This window comes from Cyprinus carpio, chromosome B1 (assembly GCF_018340385.1).
Source record: "Cyprinus carpio isolate SPL01 chromosome B1, ASM1834038v1, whole genome shotgun sequence".
NCBI lineage: Eukaryota > Metazoa > Chordata > Actinopteri > Cypriniformes > Cyprinidae > Cyprinus > Cyprinus carpio.
This window is the reverse complement of record NC_056597.1, coordinates 35,740,013-35,756,839: the sequence shown is the minus strand read 5'-3', so window position 1 is coordinate 35,756,839 and position 16,827 is coordinate 35,740,013. Positions and strand designations below refer to the sequence as shown.

General features: G+C 34.8%; 1 protein-coding gene and 1 long non-coding RNA gene across 4 annotated transcripts; both read left to right on the top strand.

The window, feature by feature from the left end:
* The first annotated feature begins 318 nt into the window (after positions 1-318).
* LOC122135976 (galectin-9-like) lies at positions 319-9,834 on the top strand. 3 transcript variants are annotated; one of them, XM_042717290.1, is made up of 8 exons: positions 319-428; positions 799-870; positions 1,911-2,103; positions 2,185-2,304; positions 8,383-8,412; positions 8,862-8,944; positions 9,086-9,242; positions 9,373-9,832. In XM_042717290.1, exons 2-8 carry the CDS (start codon positions 827-829, stop codon positions 9,517-9,519), a joined length of 774 nt encoding a protein of 257 aa, XP_042573224.1. In that variant the 5' UTR covers positions 319-428; positions 799-826; the 3' UTR covers positions 9,520-9,832. The 3 variants fall into 3 exon arrangements, with proteins under 3 accessions (XP_042573224.1, XP_042573223.1, XP_042573225.1); XM_042717289.1 differs by having other exon boundaries at positions 325-428; positions 782-870; XM_042717291.1 differs by lacking the exon at positions 2,185-2,304 and having other exon boundaries at positions 325-428; positions 782-870; positions 9,373-9,834.
* A 5,060-nt stretch (positions 9,835-14,894) lies between these two features.
* On the top strand, positions 14,895-16,156 carry LOC122135979. The gene is made up of 3 exons (XR_006153831.1): positions 14,895-14,945; positions 15,728-15,793; positions 16,058-16,156. It is a non-coding gene; the product is annotated as an uncharacterized LOC122135979 (long non-coding RNA).
* The last annotated feature ends 671 nt before the right edge of the window (positions 16,157-16,827 follow it).

Below are 16,827 nucleotides of genomic sequence, written 5' to 3'. Positions count from 1 at the left end.
TTTATAATTGAAGTCAAACAACAAACATCTATTTGATCAATAATTCCCTCAAAGCATTCAATTTAGAAGCAAAGAAATGAAGCAAAAAAATAAATAAATAAATAAATAAAGATTATATGCAGGAATCCTTCGCTTGACTGAGTTTTGTTATTGAGTTAGTGGTCATTCTTTAGTTATAGACTATATGTGAACAAAACTGAAATGGTGCTCTTTGGCCTCATAATAAATAAAGATTAACCAATAAAAACACATTAGACATTAAACATTAACATCACAGTTTTAACATAGAGACTGCAACCTGTAAATAAAGCTTCAGTCATCATTTGGTGGTCAGTCTTGAATGTAAGATTGAAGACAAACTTAAAGATTGGAGAAGAGCAAAATCTGCCAAAATGGCTCTGAATCAGCAACTGCCATTTTTCAATCCGGTAAGTGACCTAATATAAACCATTTCTTTCTTTCTTTCTTTCTTTCTTTCTTTCTTTCTTTCTTTCTTTCTTTCTTTCTTTCTTTCTCTTTTAAAGAGTACAATAATTCCCTGCATTAGTGAGAAATTTGATGTATAAATTTATTTGTTACTGTGATGTGTGATATCAGTCCTTTATGAGGATGTATTGGTATAAATGTATTTTTTTATGTGTATTGTTTTGGTTTGTATTGTGTGTTTCTTGCTAATGGAGCTTGAATCTGGAAATAAATTTGACTGAACAAACATACTTTGATTTTGATATGGACAATCAAAATGCCTCAGTTTATGAGATGTTTGATAATCATTACACAGCGTGTCCCGTTCTGTAGTCCGATCCAGGGAGGATTGCTGGAGGGAATGAGTATTACTGTATGTGGACGAGTTTTGCCAGATGCCAACAGGTGAGTAAAAAACTCTCTGTAAAAGAAGATGAACATGCTACATCTAATCTAAAAAAATAAAACAAACAAACATTAGACTGGCAAATTCAAGAGCTTACTATAATCTATTTTGAACCTAAAAGTAAAGAAAACCACAGTCATCAAGTAGCTTTTAGGTAAATACTAATATATAGATGCACAGGGTCGTACAAAACATCATTATCATAACACACAGCACTAAAATAATAAACATTAATTTAACAACATAATGCAACACACACACCTAATGTACAAAACTGATAACTAAATAAAATTACAAATAAATAAAGTTGAAACTATTTTTACTCATATTTCTCGTAAATGTCATAATTACAAAGAAAGACAAATAACACATTGAATTAAATGTGAAATTTTAAAAGTAGAAAGACTGATCTACATTAACATAATTTTACTGTAAAATTACATGAAAAATAAGGTTAGATTTTTTTACAGATTTACCCCAGATATAGTAAAGGAACTACCAATAAGCAGGCTTTACTGTAGCATTTTTACAGTACTGTTGCGCTAATTTTGTAAAATGTAGTTTTACCAGAAAGAAGGTTTTTTTTTTGTTGTTTGTTTTTTTTTTTTTACACTTGAAACTCTTTGCACATACAACTTAAGTTTCTAGACAAAATAGCAAATGCCAAATGTATTTATACCTTGGAGACTTAAATACATTTATAAATAGGAAATCAGCAGTGATTTTTTCAGAACCATCAGATGATAGTTTTCATTATTATTTCAGTACTATTCTCTCTCTCTCTCTCTCTCTCTCTCTCTCTCTCTCTCTCTCTCTCTATCTCTCGTTATCTCTCTCTCTCTCTCTCTCTCTCTCTCTCTCTCTATCTCTCTCTCTCTCTCTCTCTCTCTCTCTCTCTCTCTCTCTCTCTCTCTCTCTCTCTCTCTCTCTCTCTCTCTCTCTCTCTCTCTCTCTCTCTCTCTCTCTCTCTCTCTCTCTCTCTCTCTCTCTCTCTCTCTCTCTCTCTCTCTCTCTCTCTCTCTCTCTCTCTCTCCTGCAGATTCCATGTGGACCTTCAGAATGGGTCTGATGTTGCATTGCACTTTAACCCTCGCTATAACAGTGGTGGGTATGTTATTATCAACTCCCGCATGAATGGCGTCTGGGGCGAGGAGAAAAACAAGTCCCAAACTTCCTTCCCGAGAGGCCAGCTGTTTGCCCTGCAGATCCTCGTCACATTGAGCTCATACCAGGTCATTCATTCTCATTTACTTTTGCTTTTCTCTATATAGTTTCTAAATTTACCTCTCCCTCATGTTTTTGGCTTATTCTAGATAAGTACCAACAGGGAATCCTTCTCTGAGTTCAAGCACCGTATTCCGTTTTCATATGCAGAACAAATCTGTATAGACGGAAAGGTGGAACTGAGTTTAGTTGCTTTCCAGTATCTTGCGGTGAGAAGAAAAATACACTTACATACCAATATATAATTATTTTGTATTTTAAAAGACATGAAGTTTCTTTGTTGAATTTGTGAGGGAAATTGTTGTACATTAGAGCCATATACAGTGGGTACGAAAAGTATTCAGACCCCCTTACATTTTTCACTCTTTGTTATATTGCAGCCATTTGCTAAAATCATTTAAGTTCATTTTTTTCCTCATTAATGTACACACATCACCACATATTGACAGAAAAACACAGAATTGTTGACATTTTTGCACATTTATTAAAAAAGAAAAACTGAAATATCAGATGGTCCTAAGTATTCAGACCCTTTGCTGTGACACTCATATATTTAACTCAGGTGCTGTCCATTTCTTCTGATCATCCTTGAGATGGTTCTACACCTTCATTTGAGTCCAGCTGTGTTTGATTATACTGATTGGACTTGATTAGGAAAGCCACACACCTGTCTATATAAGACCTTACAGCTCACAGTGCATGTCAGAGCAAATGAGAATCATGAGGTCAAAGAAACTGCCTGAAGAGCTCAGAGACAGAATTGTGGCAAGGCACAGATCTGACCAAGGTTACAAAAAAGATTCTGCTGCACTTAAGGTTCCTAAGAGCACAGTGGTCTCCATAATCCTTAAATGGAAGACGTTTGGATGACCAGAAACCTTCCTAGAGCTGGCCGTCCGGCCAAACTGAGCTATCGGGGGAGAAGAGCCTTGGTGAGAGAGGTAAAGAAGAACCCAAAGATCACTGTGGCTGAGCTCCAGAGATGCAGTCGGGAGATGGGAGAAAGTTGTAGAAAGTCAACCATCACTACATCCCTCCACCAGTCGGGGCTTTATGGCAGAGTGGCCCGACAGAAGCCTCTCCTCAGTGCAAGACACATGAAAGCCCGCATGGAGTTAGCTACAAAGTTAGCTCAGAGAAATAAGATTCTCTAGTCTGATGAGAGCAAGATAGAACTTTTTGGCCTTAATTCTAAGCGGTATGTGTGGAGAAAACCAGGCACTGCTCATCACCTGTCCAATACAGTCCCAACAGTGAAGCATGGTGGGTTGGCAGCATCATGCTGTGGGGGTGTTTTTCAGCGTGCAGGGACAGGACGACTGGTTGCAATCGAGGAGGAAAGATGAATGCGGCCAAGTACAGGGATATCCTGGACAAAAACCTTCTCCAGAGTGCTCAGGACCTCAGACTGGGCAGAAGGTTCACCTTCCAACAAGACAATTACCCTAAACACACAGCTAAAATAACGAAGGAGTGGCTTCACAACAACTCCGTGACTGTTCTTGAATGGCCCAGCCAGAGCCCTGACTTAAACCCAATTGAGCATCTCTGTAGGGACCTGAAAATGTCTGTCCACCAACGTTTACCATCCAACCTGACAGAACTGGAGATGATCTGCAAGGAGGAATGGCAGAGGATCCCCAAATCCAGGTGTGAAAAACTTGCATCTTTCCCAAAAAGACTCATGGCTGTATTAGATCAAAAGGGTGCTTCTACTAAATACTGAGCAAAGGGTCTGAATACTTAGGACCATGTGATATTTCAGTTTTTCTTTTTTAATAAATGTTTAATAACTAAGTTACTGAGCTATGCTTTGATGCCACCTCCCAACTTTTATCGTTTTTTTGTTTTTTTAAATCAAATTATGCTTTTTACCTTGGACTGTGTAATATATTTTCAACTTAATCTTAAACAGTAATCAAGACACTTTTAACATTTCAAAACATTCTCATGTTAGTGGACAGATTACACACACACACACACACACACACACACACACACACAACAGCCACATATATATATATATACCTATATATCTATATATAGATATATATATATATATATATATTGTTGACAGTTGTGTTTACACAACAGACATCCAAATAGACAACAATTAAAGACATCCAAATAAATAAATAAATATTACGAGATCCAATAATTCTAAAGAATCCAACCAGTTTTGAAAGACTTGCGTTTTCAAACTATTGGCCTATATGCCTAGATTTGGTCGCAGTAATATAAAGTAGTACAAAATGCCATAGCACGCACACACTGTAAAACCTGACAAGTCACAGTAACTCAACCCGTTTGAGTAAACAGATTGTCTTTACTTAAACCATGTAAGTTTTAAAACTTTGCAATTATGTTATCAAGTGATTAATTAAGTGCTGATTGAGCTTTAGTGATGAACAGCTGCTGTTAACAAACAGCATCACCAGCTCCACTTATTAATAACCAGACTGACTTTATTTCTGTCAGACGTCTACAGAAGATCTTAATGAGAATTAACTAAGGTTTAGATGTTGATTTATTGTTTCATTTGAAGTAACCATGTTAGAGATCAGTGTTGCTTTAGTTGGGCTCTTGACCCTTGATTTCTGTCTTAGTTTATTTTTTTTTCTGGTTGTTGTAACCATGTGTTTTTGAAACATGATTGTTATAACTCAAAAACCCAGCGAAAATATGATCATGTATTGGTTGTTATACAGCATATTGGTGATGATAATCATCAGTTATGGAGATGTTCAAAATCTTAATAAATAGGTGTTTTATAGTTAGTTCAGTTGATTACAATGAAAGCCATTCAAAAAGTCAGTGTTTTTTTCATAACCAGTTAATATAAAGGACTTTCCAAACAGTTTGGTCTTCTATGGTGTCAATTAGTCACACACAGACATCATAATCAGAATATGAACCTCAACAATGGTTACGAAAAAAAAAAAAAAAAAACATGCCTGCAATGCATGCTGGGTACTATTGTAGTACTCATCCATGGCTCCCAGCATGCTCTGCTGCATTGTTGTTGTTGTTTTTTTTATTTTATTTTTTTATGGTCACCATTGTTGAGGTTCATATGCTGATTATTGATGTCTGTGTGTGATTATGTAACACCAGAGAAAAACCAAAACTGTTTTGAAAATTCTTTATATTAACTGGTTAACACAGAACCACTGGCTCTTTGAATCGCTTTTGTTGTAATCAGTCCAACTAATTACACAACACGTATTTCATCAGAGATTAGATTCCAAACAGTAAAATAATCAATGATTATCATCACCATACAGTATAACAACCAACATCTAGGTACAGGTTTGATTAAAAAAAAAAATGATAACCTGAATGCACTGTAAGTTGCTTTGGATAAAAGCAGCTTTTAAGAGTGTGAGTGTGTGTATAACACCTGATGACATTTTCTCTGGGCTTTTGAGTTACAACAAATGGTTACAACAGCCAAAGAAAAAACTAAGACAGAAACCAAGGGTCAAGAGCCCAACTAAAGCAAACACTGATCTCTAACATGGTTACTTTAAATGAAACAATAAATCAACATTTAAACCTTAGTTAATTCTCATTAAGATCTTCTGTAGACGTCTGACAGAAATAAAGTCAGTCTGGTTATTAATAAGTGGAGCTGGTGATGCTGTTTGTGGGGTTGTTTAATCAGATCTTGAGAGATTTAATGTATTTTATTTCAGTTTATTTTATCTTAGGCTGTGTCTGAAGTCAGTTGTAGTTCTTGTGTTTCTCTTTTTCTTCAGCAATTCTGTTTGTTAACAGCAGCTGTTCATCACTAATTCACAATTATCACTCAATTAATCACTTAATTATTTAATTGCAATTTATTTATTCTTTCAGTGAACTCAACTGAATTAAGTTCAGAGTACTCATAACTGTTAGTTTTAAAACTTAAATGGTTTAAGGCAATCGGTTTCCTCAAACGGTTTGAGTTAACATAACTTGTCAGGTTTTACTGAGGCTGTGTCTGAAGTCAGTTGTAGTTCCTTTCTCTCTTTTCTTCAGTAATTCTGTTTGTTAACAGCAGGTGTTCATCACTAATGCTCAATTATCACTCAATTAATCACTTAATTACTTAATTGCAATGTATATCTTCTTTCAGTGAACTCAACTGAATTAAGTTCAGAGTACTCACAACTATTAAGTTTTAAAAAAACCGATTGTTTAAGGCAATCGGTTTCCTCAAACGGTTTGAGTAAACCCAACTTGTCATGTTTTTAAGGATATTTGTTTACACAAAAGGGTTTGAGTAACGTTACTTGTCGGGTTTTTGAGTAAACCCAACTTAAAAACTTAAAAGGTTTAAGGCAATTGGTTTCCTCAAACGGTTTGAGTAAACCTACCTTGTCAGGTTTTTAAGGATATCTGTTTACTCAAACGGTTTGAGTTAAGTTACTTGTCGGGTTTTACAGTGCACTGTAAAACTAATAGTTGTGAGTACTCTGAACTTAATTCAGCTGAGTTCACTGAAAGAAGATATACATTGCAATTAAATAATTAAGTGATTAATTGAGTGATAATTGTGAATTAGTGATGAACAGCTGCTGCTAACAAACAGAATTACTGAAGAAAAGAGAAACCACAAGAACTACAACTGACTTCAGACACAGCCTTAGATAAAATAAACTGAAATAAAATACATTAAATCTCTCAAGATCTGATTAAAACAACCCCCACAAACAGCATCACCAGCTCCACTTATTAATAACCAGAATGACTTTATTTCTGTCAGATGTCTACAGAAGATCTGATTGAGAATTAACTAAGGTTTAGATGTTGATTTATGTTTTCATTTAAAGTAACCATGTTAGAGATCAGTGTTTGCTTTAGTTGGGCTCTTGACCCTTGATTTCTGTCTTAGTTTTTTCTTTGGCTGTTGTAATCATTTGTTGTAACTCAAAAGCCCAGAGAAACTATCATCAGGTGTTATACACACACTCAGACTCTTAGAAGCTGCTTTTATCCAAAGCAACTTACAGTGCATTCAGGTTAGCATTTTTTTTTATCTAACCTGTATCTAGATGTTGGTTGTTATACTGTATATTGGTGATGATAATCATTGATTATTGAATTGTTTGGAGTCTAATCTCTGATGAATTAGGTGTTGTGTAATTAGTTGGATTGATTACAATAACAGTGATTCTAAGAGCCAGTGGTTCTGTGATAATCAGTTAATATAAAAAACTTTCCAAACAGTTTGGTTTTCTATGGTGTCACTTAGTCACACACAGACATCAATAATCAGCATATGAACCTCAACAATGGTGACCATAAAAAAAAAAATAATAAAAAAAAAACAATACAGCAGAGCATGCTGGGAGCCATGGATGAGTTTTGTACTACAATAGTACCCAGCATGCATTGCAGCATGTTTTTTTTTCTTTTTTCGTAACCATTGTTGAGGTTCATATTCTGATTATTGATGTCTGTGTGTGACTAATTGAAACCACAAAAGACCAAGTTGTTTGGAAAGTTCTTTATATTAACTGATTATGAAAGAACCACTGACTTTTTGAATGGCTTTCATTGTAATCAACTGAACAAACTATGAAACATCTATTTAGTAAGATTTTTAACTCTGAACAGCTCCATAATTGATGATTATCATCACCAATATGCTGTATAACAACCAATACCTGATCATATTTTCTCTAGGTTTTTTGAGTTATAAGAAACACTTTTCAAAAACACTTGGTTACAACGTCCAAAAAAAAAAAAAAATCTAAGACAGAAATCAAGGGTCAAGAGCCCAACTAAAGCAAACACTGATCTCTAACATGGTTACTTCAAATGAAAAAATAAATTATAATCTAAACCTTAGTTAATTCTCAATAAGATCTTCTGTAGACGTGCTGACAGAAATAAAGTCAGTCTGGTTATTAATAAGTGGAGCTGGTGATGCTGTTTGTTAACAGCAGCTGTTCATCACTAAAGCTCAATCAGCACTTAATTAATCACTTGATTACCTAATTGCAAAGTTTTAAAACTTACATGGTTTAAGTAAAGGCAATCTGTTTACTCAAACGGGTTTGAGTTACTGTGACTTGTCAGGTTTTACAGTGTAAAAGAGACTGTTTATGGCTGATATACTGGAGAGACATAGGAACAACAGCTCAGTTGTAGTACCACTTTAATGTTAAAATAGCACCTTTATGTTGTAGAGTGCTACAATGGCACACATATTGTAATTTTACCATTTTAAAATCACATTGATATAATAGGCAAATTCTTCTAAATGTGTTCCTTCCTTAAATGTCACATTTAATTTACAGCCCCATCATCCTGCACCTCCGGGATCTTTGGTAAGTCAGCTGAAATGTTCAGTAGACCAAGAGGTCTTTTGAGTTTGTTTTGTGATGAGTTGAATCTCTGTAGCCCTTTGTGGATTTTTTTATTGATTTATTTTGTGTGTGTGTTCTTAACAGTTTTATGCATATGCACATTCAGGTGAGATTAGAACAGGTTGCAAATTTATTTTATATATATATATATATCCTGGACCTGTGGAGAACAGAAAAGAAAAGAAAACTTAGCTAGAATATTTTAACTTCTGTAATGGTTAAACATTTAAATCCAGGAGCAATGCAATTGTACTTTGTTTTACTAATTTTGTTCTTATTTATTTTTCTAAGGCTCTCTTATGTGCGCTGAGAAATATTTAGTTTTATACATAATTTATTAGTTTAATAAGGAAATAAATGGTGTTTGCAGCTAATTATAAATATTATTAATTACTTTGACCCACAATCAGAAAGTCCCATACAAGAGCATCATTGATGGTGGATTACGGTCTGGAAAGGTCATCATCATCCAAGGAGTCATCAATTCTGAAGGGTTTGACAATATCACATGTCTCTGATACAGGAAAAAAACCTAACACAACTTTGTTTGAAATACTCTCTTTGAAATGTCATAATAACAGCTTCCTTCTGATCAGAGAAACTGAGATGTTTTTAAAGATGTATCTTTCTCCAGAATGGAGATTTTTCTACGGCACAGAACTGGAATTGCATTTTACTACAGGCCTCATTTCGATGAGAATGTGATTGTGTGCAACAGCTATGAGGATGGGAAATGGGGCGAGAATGAAACTTATGAGCTCACTCTGATTAAAATAGGAGAACCTCTGCAAGTAAGCACACATATGACTGTATGATCACTGAACATACCCTTGATATTCAAGTGGACAGTGTGGATATTAATGTAAATACACTGGTCAATGACTGTATTTGCAGTATTGAATAATTTTGATTGCATTTCAGGTCACCATTTTCTGCAGTTGTCATGGTTATGAGGTGTTTGTCAATGGTCAACAAACTCACACTTACAGCCATCGCTATGCTAATCTGCAGGAGATTGATGTTTTAGACATTCGAGGAGACGTGCAGCTGAGCTTTGTGCAGCCCTGATAAAGATTTCAGACAGATCTATGAGAAATACATGTTCAAAACCTGCATCCGTCTAAATTAAACTTGTATGAAAAAAAAGATTATTCAAATGCAAAATTGTTTTGCTTGCCTGCATATTAATCTGAGACAAATGTCCACAGCTGCATTGATCATATTAATAACTAAAAAAATAAACACTGTTCTGTATGCTTGTCTCCAAGGGGCAATTTTTTTATGCATTACATAGATTTAAAAGTCATTCACTGTAACTATTACAGCAGCAATTTATTTTGCATGCCGTAGTTTCATAGGGTTGATTATACAAAAACGAAACATGTAAATAGAAAAAAGTAGTTTTTTTTGTTGTAAGAAGAATTATTGATGATTACTACATCATGTTGTAAAACAGCTAATAGTTGCTTATTGCATAACACTGATCTCTTTGCTTTATAACACATCATATATTACTACAGAAAGACTAGTAAGGGTTGCTGCAGCTTGGAGCAATGGGCGTGCCAAAAGGTTTCTCATTGGTGAAACGAAAGGTAGGGGGCGTGCCAAAAGGTAATGCAAATGCTGGCTGTTGAAAAAAAAAAAGCTGGAGAGACATATACTCTTAATCACAGATTACAAGGAAGCCATAAATTCAACATAATCCTATAAAAAAAAAATTAATTCTTCCAAGGTAAAAACAGCGTTAATGATATTAAGAATATTATTTTAAATTACTTTTGAAAGTACCCTCCAAACCTTCTGCATGGAGCGGGTTTCTGACGTCATCACCACCGCAAGTTTAGGTCTTGATTTATTAATAATCAAAAACAAATTACAATTATTTTTCAAGAATACAAACATCTCTTAACACGGTTAGTCGCAGTAGCTGTTCTTAAGTTAAAGTCAAAAGTTGTATTTGATAACATTAGTTAATGCACTGTGAAGTGAACTTACAAGAACAAACAACGAACAGCTGTATTTTTATTAACTAACAAAGTTTAGTAAATACTGTATCAAATGTATTGCTCATAGTTAATGTTAGTTAATACATCAGTGTCAACAAATGAAACCTTATTGTAAAATTTTACCCTACACTCTAAAAAATGCTGGGTTAAATATAACCCAGCGCTGGGTTAAAAAGGGACAAACCCAGCGGTTGGGTTATTTTGACCAGAGGTGGGTAGTCCAGGGGCCAAAGAGTAAAAGTCCTGACATATTTTTGCTCCACCCATGAGCTAAGCAGCTGATTTCACCAGAGGAGGAACCAAGTCATTCCTTTCAAGTCACAAATGCGTCTCAAGTCAAATCTAGTCCCCAAAGAGTTAAAAGTTAATGAGATAATTAAGTGACTTATTAAATGATGATTGTGCATTAGTGATGAACACCTGCTGTTATTGAGAATTACAGAAGATCAGATGTTTATGTTTTATTGGTTAAAATTATGCAACCATCATGGAGATCAGTGTTTGCTTTAGTTGGACCCTTGACCCACTGTGTTAGATCTCTCTCTGTAGAAATTCATGTGGTGTAGAGTTGTGACGTTCGCGAACGAACCGATTCTTTTGAACGGCTCATAAACATGAATGATGGGAGCCGAGTCGCGGCTGGAAGGGAGTCGTTCTTTCTGTCGTTCTTTTTTCCTATGCGTGTTTCTCACAGATGCACACAAATGAGCTCCTCCACGAGACACAACAGTTATAGGGGGAGGGGCGCACCCAGCGCAGGCCAACCCTTTATAGCATGATGATATTAGTTATTAGTTGTGCACGCATTAAAAATGAACATTAAAAATGTTCTTTTGTGATACAGTTCTTGTATAGAAATGTTTCACTAAAAGCTGTTTTGCACAGACATTCATTGCAGCCCACTTTGTTATTGTTCATTGACTTGAAGGGGCTGATATCCTATTTGCAAAGTTTACAGTAGTAATAGTATGTAGACATTTCCATTTTATTTATTCTAATTTTATCTACTTTATTTTTTGTTTTCTATCAAAATGTTCTTGTGTGATAACAATGTTCTTGTGTGGAAGTGTTTGTAGTAAAAAGCTGTTTTGCACAGAAATTCATTGCAGCCGGCTTTGTTTTTGATGTTTATTTGTGAGTAGGGATTGTATGAATAACATAAGTCAACTTAGCTTTACACACACACACACACACACACACACACACACACACACACACACACACACACACACACACACACACACACACACTTTGTACTAAAGGTAAATCCAAAATAGTGATGTCACTGTCTAAGCAGAGGGATTTGTGCAACCCTATGGAATATAGTCCACACATGACAAATGAGGTAATGATCAATATTTCAGAATAATTCAAACTCAGATATTGGTGTGTGATATCTGAGTTTTAATTATTTGACTACAAATCTCACCTCATCACTCTTCCCAGTGATTATTTCCAGGTTAAACTGAGATGCCCCCAAGCTGGCTTCTTAAAACTGACTAAATATTTAAAAAGAGCCGGGCTCTTTGAAAGGAACGGATCTGAATCCCCTCAAAGAGCCATAAATCCCATCACTTATGTGGTGTTGTACAATAATGAGCCATTAGCTGTTTATACATGATGAAAGAATCCACATGAGCTGGCCTAATTACGCTCAAAAAGACTTTTTTCCATTTATTTGTTTGGGCTTTGTGTTAAGAACTCTGTAAAACTACAGCAAAGTGTGTTGTTCTAATAGATAGTGAATGAATTAACTATTTTGTTATGTAGACACACTCAGACATAAAGAACCAGTATACGAATCTCAACAATGGTGACAATCAACAAAATGCTTCATGATGCTGGGTAACACCATAGTAAAAACTCCCATCATGCACTGCAGTATGAATAATTATTGTCACCACTGTTGAGGATCGTATGATAAGTGTTCATGTCTAAAAGCCTGAGCTGATAGCTTTTTTTTCTTTTTGTTCAATATTGACACATTAAGGTGGCATTTGTTTAATAGGCTTTTTTTTTTTCTTTTTGCTGTTCTACAGTACCTGAATGTCAGTTAATAAACCAAAGAGAGAGACCACTTTATGATGTTCACTTATCATGACATGAGTTATTAGCAGAAATCACAAGTTACTCTGCTTCTTCAAGCTTTTGATTAAGCAATGTACAAATATTTGCTGTTAAACAATACTGCTATCGCTTAGAAACAAACTACTTTGAATTATTAAAAGGGTCAAGAGAATAATTAAAGCAAACCTTGACCACAGTTATGGTGGCATCTTGTGTGTGTTTAAAAAAAAAATATAAAAAAAAATCAGTTGATTTCATCTAAGGCTGTGGCTGAAGTCAGTTGTAGTTCTTGTGTTTCACTTTTCATCAATGATGTTATTGTTAACAGCAGATGTTCATCACTAATGCTCAATCATCATTTAATTGATCACTTAATTATCTCATTAACTTTAACTCTTTGAGGACTTGGGATTTAATTTGAGACTTGTTTGTGACTTGAAAGGAATGACTTGGTTCTCCTCTGGTTAAAACAGCTTGCTGAGTTCATGGGTGGAATAAAGATATGGCAGGACTTTTACTTTCTGACCCCTGGACTTTATACCTCTGCCAACTGCTGGGTCAAAACAACCCAACTGTTGGGTTGGTCCCTTTTTAACCCAGCGCTGGGTTATATTTAACAAACAAACAAATACACAAAAAACAACAACAACAACAATATCTAAACCTTAATTCTCAATAAAGAACTGGTTAGTAATGCATGGAACTGGTGTTGCTGTTTGTAAACATGATAAATCATCTTCTGCTGAGATATTGAGAGATTTAATGTCTTTTATTTCAGTTGATTTCATCTAAGGCTGTGGCTGAAGTCAGTTATAATTCTTTTGTTTCTCTCTTCTTCAGTGATTCTGCTTATTAACAGCAGCTGTTCATCACTGATGCACAATCAGCACTTAATTAATCACATAATTATCTCATTGACTTTAACACTGCTTCAGTGTTACTTTAACACTCTTGTAGAAGTGGGACCATGTTTGCTCCGAGCAGTGTTAATTTAACACTCAGGATTTCAACAGAATGTTCAAAAGCCAACAAAATAAAGTGTTACCAGGTTTTCATGACTTTTTGCAATTGCCACCAGGGGTCACTATAACCATTTTGATTTAGTTATTTTAAATATACTTTAAAGTTAAACTTTAAAGGCTTCATTATTTCATACACCAGTGTATCCCATCCCTGTTCCCTGTGGCACACCAACAGTACAAAGAAAGTTTTCTCAGGAAATGCTCAGCAAGAAAATGTGAGCTACAAAATCATACCACACATCTCATAATCCAAAAAGCAACCCAAATGAACCCTCCCTACTCAATAAACTGGTTGTGAATTGTCTTCATGTCATGATTAGTATGATAACACAACGGAGGGTCAGGTAGGTCTGCCAAGGCTGTCCTTCCGGCCCAGTTTTATAGCACTTTTTTTTTTTTTTTGTAAAATAGAAGAATATGAAGTCAGGAATCTGCTTTGTATGCAGAACAGCCGGATGACAGCAGACCCAGACCATTTTCAACCAGTCATCAAAGGGTCATGAAGCACTGAACTACACTTCTGGGATTTTGCAAATCATAAAAGACAACATTAGCTTCCATTGTTTTTAACTGTAGGAGGAAACTGGTAAATGTTGAGCTTTTTTGCATCTTTCGGGGTTTATGCTGCCTTTACAAGCTGTCGGAAATTTCTTAGCTCCCACTTTTGAAGTTAAGATTTCAAGTCTGGCACATTCAAGTGCTATAACAGACCAACAGTGAATCAACACTAAATAACATTAACGACACTTCACCCATAATCAAAAATTAGACACTGGATGAAATAAATAAACCAGATGTTTGTATTACCACAAAAATTACTCTTACTTATAGCAGCCAGAGAAAAACATCATGGGTCAAGAGTCCAACTAAATCAAACACTGATCGCTATTATGGTGACTTCAAATGAAATAATGAATTGGACTAATATAATTGACATGTCTACATTGATTGGATAACTATAATCTTAGGCTGAATGTATTAAAAACAAATGTTGTTCTGCTATTAACCATCAAAAGTCAGGACATAGTATAGCTTTAAGTTTATCAGGATCTCTGTCTCTGCATCACTGAAATGGGATGATAACCTAAGAGGCATTATCAAAAAAATCTCATCAAAGGCTTTATTTTTGTGGTCGGCGCCAATAGCCTTGCGGTTAGTGCGCCGACATATACAGCGCAACTGCGCTGATGGCGACCCGGGTTCGAGTCCCGGCTCGTGGTCCTTTACCGATCCTGCTCCCCTCTCTCTTCACCAAAAAAACGAGAAGGGTATTCCTGCACAACCGGAGGCTGCAGTTTCAGGACCGCAGTTCTAGGACCCTAGTTTTTTTGTGACAGCGCCACCTATTGTACTGGATCAACACTAATTAAAGATGGACGACGTGGACAGCAATCAGACGGTGAGTACCGATATTTAATTAAGTTTTATTTTGTAACGTTTAAAAGGTGCGAAGTTTACATAGTGAGAACTGCTAACTATGAATTAATAATTATTTCCCACCAAATTAAGAATTCGTGAGATAGTTTTATTAATTACTACGACGTGAATTCATGGCCATGATTTCATAAATCCTTGTTGAGTTTTAATGATGAAGTATTATAAGTGAATCTAGCCAGCACATTAATTAAACTTATCAGATGACAAGAGCATGGTTGATGTAAGGGTTGTAAGATTTACCTGCAGCTTAATGTATTAGTGTGAATACTGGCTTAATACTCGTTGTTTTACCATATTTAAGTATAAAATATCTTTCATAATCAAACTGCACTGACTGCCTATTTGCACTATGTGTTAGCCTGTTGTTTTGGCATTGTTTTGCAATGATGAATGAGGCGTTTGGCAGTTTTAATAGTTTGTTACAATTTGGCCTAATCTGCAGGCCTACTCCACATACAGTCCATTGTTATCATGTGTTAGTTTCTCTCATGTTCTGCATGGCCAATATGAAGTGATTTTATGGATTTGGATATGCTCATTGTAGGACAGATGATTTAAAAAAGGGCACTAGGGATATTTTCATGATCTCAAAATATTCTAACAAGTCTTCCTTTCTGGTCCAGATTATCATTTCAGGTCAGAGTACAATATGAATTATTTTTGCACACAATGCCTAGTGTACCATTTTGCTACTGATATTTCTGTTATCACACAAAAGGGATTGTTATCTGATAACTATTTCAGTGAAGTGGAAGAATTTAATAGAAAGATTGACAAACAATTGAGGAAAGAAGGGAGATCATTCAATTGGTGGGTATTGCTCTTATGTACTTACACATTTGAAGTTTGTAATTAGATGTCATAAACATGAATATTCTTTTTGGCTCTCTCTCTAAAACTCCAACAGTGCATAAGTGTTAAATCATATATATTATATATATATATATATATATATATATATATATATATATATATATATATATATATATATATATATATATATATATTTCAGTTGAAACAAATGTTTCTTATTTATCTCTCTCTCTCTCTGTCTCTCGTTCTCTCTTTCTCTAGAGTTGAAGCCTACAGCCATTCTATCCATGCAGCAACTGATGGAAAAGGGGTTCGCTTTGGTGCTGTTGTGATGTTGTCGCAAAAATGACATATATATATATATATACACTACCGTTCAAAAGTTTGGGATCAGTGAGACTTGTAATGTTTTTTTAAAGAAGTCTCTTCTGCTCATCAAGGCTGCATTTATTTGATCCAAAATACAGAAAAAATGGTAATCTTGCAAAATGTTATTATAATATAAAATAATAGTTTCTATTTAAATATCCTTTAAAATATAATTTATTTCTGTGATGCAAAGCTGAATTTCCAGCATCATGACTCTAGTATAAAGTGTCACATGATCCTTTAGAAATCATTCTAATATGATGATTTATTATTAGAATTATCAACAGTTGTGCTGCCAAACATTTTTTTGGAAGCTGCGATACTTTTTTCAGGATTCTTTGATGAATAAAAAGTTAAAAGGAACAGCATTTATTCAAAATATGAATCTTTTCTAACAATATAAATCTTTGCTATCACTTCTTAACAATTTAACACATCCTTGCTGAATAAAAGGTTTAATTCCTTTCAAAAAAAGAAAATAGAAATTTACCGACACCAAACATTTGAACAGTAGTGTATATTGTTAGAAAATATTTCTTTTTTAAATAAATGCTCTTCTTTTTAACTTTTTATTTATCAAAGAATCCTGAAAAAAGTATCACAGCTTCCAAAAAAATATTTGGCTGTTGCCAACATTGATAATTCTAATAATAAATCAGCAT